The 8111-nt window shown below is 42.0% G+C and overlaps 2 protein-coding genes across 2 annotated transcripts; one reads left to right on the forward strand and one right to left on the reverse strand.

Annotated features, from left to right (window-relative positions):
- The first annotated feature begins 2333 nt into the window (after nt 1–2333).
- On the forward strand, nt 2334–3362 carry LOC108229291 (olfactory receptor 51E1-like). Its single transcript, XM_017404959.1, has 2 exons — nt 2334–3244; nt 3344–3362. The coding sequence occupies exons 1-2, from the start codon at nt 2334–2336 to the stop codon at nt 3360–3362; spliced, it is 930 nt and encodes a 309-aa protein (XP_017260448.1).
- Nucleotides 3363–3949: 587 nt separating this feature from the next.
- or101-1 (odorant receptor, family B, subfamily 101, member 1) lies at nt 3950–5572 on the reverse strand. Its single transcript, XM_017404958.3, has 3 exons — nt 5440–5572; nt 4709–5371; nt 3950–4431 (listed from the first exon to the last, which is right to left on the reverse strand). The coding sequence occupies exons 1-3, from the start codon at nt 5509–5511 to the stop codon at nt 4267–4269; spliced, it is 900 nt and encodes a 299-aa protein (XP_017260447.1). The 5' UTR covers nt 5512–5572; the 3' UTR covers nt 3950–4266.
- Nucleotides 5573–8111: the final 2539 nt, after the last annotated feature.

The raw sequence follows: 8111 nt of genomic DNA on the forward strand, positions 1-8111 counted from the left end.
ACCATCTGGACCATCTAAGTCCATATGAAAGAAATATTCATCTCTGAGTTTCAGCAGAAAGAAGAAACGTTTCCTACCATCTGAAGGACCCAGAAGCTGCAGCGTCTCCAGCCCAAACCCACGACTCAGACGTGTTTATTTCAAGCCTCAACGGCTGCGGCGTCATGTTTAACGGGTCTTCGGTTGCTTAGCAACCGCAGGTGATTTGTGCTCAGCAATAACAGGAGCAGAGAAAGGATAAAAAAACAAACCTTTTTTCTCAGTAATTAAAACTTATCTGTGTTTAAAGTTTATAAATAAAAACGACACGACTCAAAGGTTTAATCAGGATCTGAGTTTTATTTATATTTATTATAAATTTCAGTCTGATCTTTAAAAACTACAGAAGCTGTTTTACTTTCTGTAAGGTGTTCTGGTTCTGGTTGTTTGAACCTGAAGGTTCTGTTGGTCCGGTCCGCACAGGGTTGCCAGATATATGTTAATTATCATATTTATACAGCAGTTTTAGGGTCTAAACGATATACTTTGGGTCAAAATATGATCCTTTTAAAGAACAGTACAACATTTAGTCATTTCCTATCTGGCAACCCTGGGTCCAGGTGAGATGTTTGGGTCTCCTGTGTCGGACCTGAGGAGCTGCTTCTCCTCCATCTGTGCAGGTCTGAAAGGTCAGAGGTCAAACTGTCCGCTTCTTTGGGGTTAAAGTTTATTTTGTGTTTATGAGTCGCAGCTTTCAGCTCCTCTCTCACACCTGAACCCCATCAGGTCATCAGTCCAGGTGTTCTCAGTGAGTGATCGAGGCTGCCGGGGTTCATGTGTTCATGTGTTCATCTGTTCATGTGTTCATCTGTTTATGAGTCGCAGCTTTCAGCTCCTCTCTCACACCTGAACCCCATCAGCTGATCGGTCCAGGTGTTCTCAGTGAGGGATCAAGGCTGCCAGGGTTCATGTGTTCATCTGTTCATGTGTTCATCTGTTCATCTGTTCACACACACACACACACTCAGACATCAACATGAATTTGCAGTGAATGAAGGTTTCTCTTTACAGAAAACTAAATATCTTTTGTTTATTTTACCTGAATCTTTTTTTGCAGTTTTCTAATTAAAGTTCATCAAAGAGGTAAAAACAAGAAACCTTTACAGAAATTTGATCTTTTTTATGTCCTCATATGTCAAATACCAGCAAAACTCAACAATTCTGTTTTATTGTTTTTATTTGTTATTTTGTTATCTTTGTGTCTTTTATGTGATTTTGACATAAAACACTTTTTAAGATGCTATATTTATAGATTTACTGCAGTTGATCACAGATCTTTCATTCAATGAGACATAACTCAGTTATGTCCTGATCCGTCCCCGGAGAACCGGCCCGGAGAACCGGCCCGGAGAACCGTCGGTTCTATAAAAGCCCTCAGCTGAGCGAGCGCAGGAGGTTTCTGTCTGCAGGTGAGGGTTCGAGGCAGCTTCACGTCAAGGCAGAGTGCCTTCCAAAGATGGAATATTATAAACATTTAAATCTTAAATTAAAAACTTTATCTGTTTTTAAAACTACGTCAGATTTTTATCCCATTTGATTCAGTTTTTATCTCTCCTGCTGTTTTTTTTAAATAAAAGATGAAAAACATGTAATAAACGATTGTGGAAAGGGAAGCTTAAATAAATTTATTTTAGAAAATCCTGAGAATCCTCTAAATGTTTAAATTTTAACTGATGTGTTTAAACCCAGAGAAAGTTCATTCTGTTTATCTAAATTTAAATTCTGCTGATGGTGGCTCGTGTTTCTGTCCGGTGATAAAAAGGTTTGAAGTTCTGCAGTATTTTACAGTATTTTAGTTGTTTTTGAGGAACATTAATTGAAGTTTGAATTTAATGAAGTTGATGTGAAAATAAACAGATGTTTGTGAAGCTGTGATGTTTCTCCTTCTGCAGACTTTGTGTTATTTTAGCTGCTGGCCCTTTTGGTTTTTGTAATTTTTATACTTTTAAACATTTAACTTTATTTATAAATATTTTTAGCTTTTAAATACACTGAGATCTCTTTAGTTTCTTTGAAACATTGTTCTCTTAAAGCTTGGAGCTCCACACTCTCCAGTTACAGAAGAGAAGCTGTTTTTAAATCTACGCCAGCTTAAACACTGCAGCTGATAAACACACATTTATATTTACTGTTAAATCTGAACATTTCTGTTCTGTTTCATGTGATGATGTAATCAGTAAGTTCAGACCAAGTTATGTTGTTAAAAAGTTTATGTCTTCAGGTGAGAAAAGCTTCGATAATAATCCCAGTTTTTCTCCTCTCTGCTCTCCAGCCTTCATCAGATCTTCTGCTTCATGGAGAACCTGACTTCAGGTCCTGACATTCTGCTCCTGGAGGGGTTAAAGGTCACTCCTCAGTCCTCCATCCCTGCCTTCATCCTCCTCCTCCTCATCTACACCTTCCTGATGCTGTCCAACATCAGCCTGATGGTCCTGATCACCCTGGACCCGAGCCTCCATCAGCCCATGTACCTGCTCTTCTGCAACCTGGGGGCCAACGATGCGCTGGGGGCCACCGCCATCGTCCCCCGCCTGCTGAGCGACGTCTTCACTCCGAGCTCAGAGCGCTACATCCGTTACAGCAGCTGTGCCCTCCAGGCGTTCTGCGCTCACGTGCAAGGCAGCGCCGCTCACACCGTGCTGATGATCATGGCCTTCAACCGCTACGTGGCCATCTGCAGCCCGCTGCGGTACGCGACCATCATGACCCCCAGGATGGTGGTGGGTCTGTCGGTGTCGGCCTGGGGCGTGGCTCTGTCCATGGTTCTGATTCTGGTCGGTCTCAGCGTCCGCCTGTCCCGCTGTAGGGGGGTCGTGTCCAACCCGTTCTGTGACAACCCGTCCTTGTTCAAGCTGTCCTGCGACAGCGTCCTGATCAACAACGTCTACGGTCTCGGGTACACGGTGGTTCTGCTGGGCTCCTCCCTCGGCAGCATCACGCTCACCTACCTGCGGATCGCCGTGGTCTGCCTCACCAACCGCTGCAGGGCCAAGAACAGCCGGGCCCTGCAGACCTGCGCCACCCACCTGGTCCTGTATGTCATCATGTTTGTGTCAGGCATGGTCATCATCATCCTTCATCGTTTCCCGGACTTATCGGACCACCGGAAGTTAGCCGCCATCCTGTTCCACGTGGTTCCTCCCGCGATGAACGGCGTCATCTACGGGCTGCAAATCAAAGTTGTTCGAGAAAAAATCTCCATCATGTCCTGTAACAGACAGGAAGTGACGAAATAAAGACCTAAATGTGAAATAAACTGATAGTTTCTGTCTCGTTTTCTTGTTTTATTTCGTCCTCCCTGAAGATTCATGAAAAACAGGTGAAGTTATCAGACGAGGTTCAGAGCCTGCTTCTTTCTGCCAAATTAAAAAGACTGAATCAGAGTGACGCCAGCTGCTGCAGACGGAGCAGGAAGGAACGTTAACGAGCTTAACGAGGAACCTGAAAATGAATCAAACATCACTGCAGCAGAGGATGGTTAACACTGACACTCTGTTTGGGTCAAATTGACCCATAAGGCCTCGGTTTTGACCTGAGGGTTCAGGAGATCTGTGGACTGGATGAAGATCTTCAAAGGGTTCCTTCCAACGTTCAGAAAGAAACAGACTTAGAGAGGATAATGTTTTCATGTTGCTCCTGTTAGCTGCAGCTTTTCACATCATATAAATGTTGTTTTTTATTCAGTTTTCTGGCAGCTGCTTCTGTTTGAAAAGCTTCACAGACACTTTTAGTTCTACTTCCTGTACCAACATGTGACATTAACTTCATATAGTTTCATCTGATGAAAGGTTCAGTCTGTGTAGAATAAAGACAAAATATTTTAAATGGATTTTTATTTCATGTCAGACAGAATGAAGTCAAACTTAAACTCAACATTTCAGTATTTTATTCATCCATTCCTGCATCTCAGGCTGTAACAGATTCCAGTAAAACGAGTTCAAGTTTAGTTTTTTTTCACATTTAAACATTTCTGTTCCTTTTTTCTAACATTTTATAAATGTTCTGATGATGAAGACTTTCAGGACGTCGTCCTCGTCATGTCTGGTTTCTGAGGTCAGTTTCATGGAACAGGTCTGGATTTATTTCTACCAGCTGGTTGAAGCAGATGGACCTTTTAGATTTCTTCTTTTATCAGAAGCAGAACCAGGAGAGACGGATGGTTATTTTTCTGTGTCGCTCCTTGAGGTGATTTTTAAACTGAACTGGACTGAACCTTAGAAACCTCGGTCAGATGTGGGTGATGACGTCTTTTGGAGCTGACACAGCAGGAAGTCTGAACCTCCTCAGAGTTCTCCGGATGGCTCCTCGCAGCTCCTTGTTCCTCAGGCTGTAGATCATCGGGTTCAGGAACGGAGTCAGAGCAGAATACAGCACAGACACGATGATACGCACCTACAAATAAAGAAAACGTCTCAGTCAGCGGAGCAGCTGGCCGTCTTCTGAAATGTTTTGAAACTTGTTGTCAGTTGAATCGTGGCTCAAACAGAACACGACCCGGCTGACTCTACCTGTTAAAGAACGGACATTTTGGCACCAAATCCTGACCAAACAGAACTCTAATGACCGAATGTTAGCCACGTAAAGTGGAGGAGATAATTACTGAGAACTACAGGAAGTCAGGAGGCCAGAAGACCTCAGTGAAGGAGAATAAACTCTGTAGATGTCATACCTCCGGTGAAAAGTTTCCCACCCGGTAGGAGATGTAGACAAAGGAAGCTGCGGTGTAGGAGATGGACACCACAGTCAGGTGGGCGGCACATGTTCCTAAAGCCTTCAGCCTCTGAGCGACGGCCATCTTGGACAGAGACACAAAGATCAGGATGTACGAGGTGAGGATGAGGACTCCGGTGGTCAGCAGGCTCACCAGAGCGAAGGCTAGAGACACGATGTTATCCACGTAGGTGTTGGTGCACGCCAGCCTCCGTACGGACGACAAGTCGCACCAGCCATGTTGGATCACGTTGGAGCCGCAGTAAGACCGCTGCAGGGCCATGGAGGTGGCCGGCAGGGTGCAGAAAACCCCGAACCCCCAGGCTCCTGCAACAAGGAGCATCTGGACGGGCCGGGTCATGACGGCCGCGTAGCGCAGAGGGTTGCAGATGGCCAGGTAGCGGTCGTACGCCATGACAGTTAGGATCCCGCGGCCCGTGACGGACAGCTGAATGAAGAAAAACATCTGCAGGAAACAGCTGGGGACGGAGATGGTTAACTTGTCCGTCAGGAAGCTGGACAGCATGTTGGGGATGGTGGTGGTGGTGTAAACCATGTCCACAAAGGACAGGTTGTGAAGGAAGTAGAACATCGGAGAGGACAGCTTCGGGTCCAACAGCGTCTGGAGACACAAAGACACCAATCAGGACTCAGACGGAGACGCCATAAAACTGCTGATTTATTCTGTACCACAAAGATGATCATGCTGTTTCCTCCCAGGATGACGATGTAAGCCAACAGCAGGATGACGAAGAGGATCATCTTCCTGTCGTCCAGGTGGGAGAGGCTCTGGATGATGAAGAACGTGACCTCCTGGGAGCTGTTAACGCCGCTCGACCTGAAATCTGGGAAAATAATTAACGTCCAACAGGGACTCAGAGCATCAGGATGGAGGCAAAAATTAAACGATTAAAAATGAATCATTCATGAAAAAACTGAGAAGCTGAATTTAGAGAACTGGAAAACTGTTTTAAAAAAAGTTTTTAAGTGTTTTTCTGACTGAAACAAGAAACTAAACAACAAATAATGAAGCTTCCAGATTTAAAAACTCTGACGTTTCTCTCTGATCTAATTTTAATGATGATGTTAAATCTCCTGAAATGTTTTTATTGGTCGTAATAATTCACCAAGAGAGGAGTTTAATAAACATATCAAACTTTAACTCGGACTTTCACAACAAATATATACATAAAATATATTTATTTTATTTAAAATCCAGGATTCAGATATTTTCTAACCAAATCCAGGATTTGTTTTTAAAGGAATTATAATTTCCTAAACTATCACAACAAATAATAAAAAACAAGACATTTATACATTTTAATTTAATCAAGTTAATCTGAATAAAGAAGAAAGACGAGGACACATGAAGGACATCTGGTGCAGTTTTAACTAATCTGGAAAAATGATGTTTGTGATTTAATTAGTTTTATCTAAAATATGTAAGACAAATAATTTAATTTATTCAAGGTTTGTGTTTTTCATTTAAAGCCCTTAAATTTCCAATCTTTTCATTTCTGTGCCATTAGCTTCAGATATCTGCTCAGATTGTTGGTTTCCTGTCTGGATTTAAATGTTTCTAACCCAGATAATCCAGAGTTTAATTACTTTAACACAGGTTTAAACTTTAACCAGCTGTGTTTTAAATTTAAATATAACTGCTGTAAAATATTAAAACTAAAAACACAAGTTTTCAGCAACAAAACAGGAATAAAAATGTGACAGAGTTTTCTGCTGTGCAGATAAAACATTTCCTTCTGATTTGTTAAATTTAACGTAGAGTTTTTATGATTTTTATCAGATTTACTTTAAAACAACCAGAGAAAAACGTACCGACCTTCAGACTTTTCAGACAGCAGCAGCTCCATCTCTCCTCAGAAAATCATAAAAAAATAAAATAGAATAAAAAGTTTTTTGTTGTTGTCATTCCTGATTCTATAAACCGACTTTAAATGAACATCGATCGCCGCTGATCTCAGCTCAGATTCGCCTTTTAAAGGTGAACCAGGAGCGTTTTTATGGAAATAAACTGCAATAAGAACAAGTTACATCAGATCCTTAATCAAAGTTAATTATTCACACAAAAAGCAAAAGAAAACCAAAGGGACTCGTTTTCGTCTCCTTTGTGTTTCCAAACAGAAAACAAAGAAACATAATTATCTGTTGTCATGGTAACGAGCATCCCGTTTCACCTCGTTAAAGATGTTATTTTCCTGTAATTGCCTCTGTGTGTGTGTGTGTGTGTGTGTGTGTCACGTTTCTCTTTAAATAATGAGCTCATTTTGTTTTCCATCTCTTTTGTTTAACTTTAAGTCAACGTTTCAGGTTTCAGATTCAGTTTCTTTTCTTTGACAGAAACAGAAACACAGGATCAGATGTTGTGTTCAGGGACTCACGGGCCTTTTCACCTTTTGGTGTCAGTTTTTGTTCTTGTTGAAATTTAAAACCCCTGAATGAAAAGTTGTTTTTGTAAAACACATTTGGCTTAGTTGTTAACAGTTCATGGCAGCTTAAAGGGCCTAAATATGTTGTTATTTCTCTATCCTGCTAAAAGTTGCACGTGACACGTAAAAACACCTAATTACTTAAAAACCTGGATATATTTATTACATTTTTCTTACCTAAGGAGTTGGCCATCATGCATTCTGGGGCAATGATGAATAAAGGTTACAGTTGAGACTAAAGCCCAAGGAGTTACAGCTAAAAGGTTATAATGTGGGACAATAAAGTTATAATTAGTTTTAATGCCGTTATGCACGATATATCTGTCAGAATGATCAAGCACGATCAGCTTCTCTGGAGAGCCATTTTTATTAAAGCTGAAAGACTGAAGCTGGTGTTTGTAAATGTCAGCTCTGCACAGATTGTTCCATGTCTGGTTGTGCACCATGTTTCTGGTCCCTGTGTCATGAAGTTACCACAGAATGGTTCCTACCCCCCGACTGAACAATGAGAGGAAACTGTATTTCTGCAGAGGCAACAGGTCCAGGAGATCAAATTTATTTATTCACTGCTCAGATATTTATCCCAAGAGTTTATTCCATCAATGCAACAAAAGAGTTTTTAGAAAAAAAACATTTATTCAAATATATAATTTAACAAGTCTGTTTGTCCATCTTCTTCACCCAGGTCTCGTCACAGGTCTCAGTCCATCAAAGGGACACCTGGACAGGTCTGAGTCCATCACAGGGACACCTGGACAGGTCTCAGTCCATCACAGGGACACCTGGGCAGGTCTGAGTCCATCACAGGGACACCTGGACAGGTCTCAGTCCATCACAGGGACACCTGGACAGGTCTCAGTCTATCACAGGGACACCTGGACAGGTCTCAGTCCATCACAGGGACACCTGGGCAGGTCT

The sequence above is a fragment of the Kryptolebias marmoratus genome, linkage group LG13 (genome assembly GCF_001649575.2).
Source record: "Kryptolebias marmoratus isolate JLee-2015 linkage group LG13, ASM164957v2, whole genome shotgun sequence".
NCBI classification, from domain to species: Eukaryota; Metazoa; Chordata; class Actinopteri; order Cyprinodontiformes; family Rivulidae; genus Kryptolebias; species Kryptolebias marmoratus.

Coding starts and splice junctions, on each gene's coding strand:
- LOC108229291 (XM_017404959.1), top strand. CDS start 2,334: ATGGAGAACCTGACTTCAGGTCCTGACATTCTGCTCCTGGAGGGGTTA.
- or101-1 (XM_017404958.3), bottom strand. CDS start 5,511: ATGATCCTCTTCGTCATCCTGCTGTTGGCTTACATCGTCATCCTGGGA. Junction 5,372..5,439: donor ACAGCATGATCATCTTTGTG/GTACAGAATAAA, acceptor TTGTGTCTCCAG/ACGCTGTTGGACCCGAAGCT. Junction 4,432..4,708: donor TGGGAAACTTTTCACCGGAG/GTATGACATCTA, acceptor CTTTATTTGTAG/GTGCGTATCATCGTGTCTGT.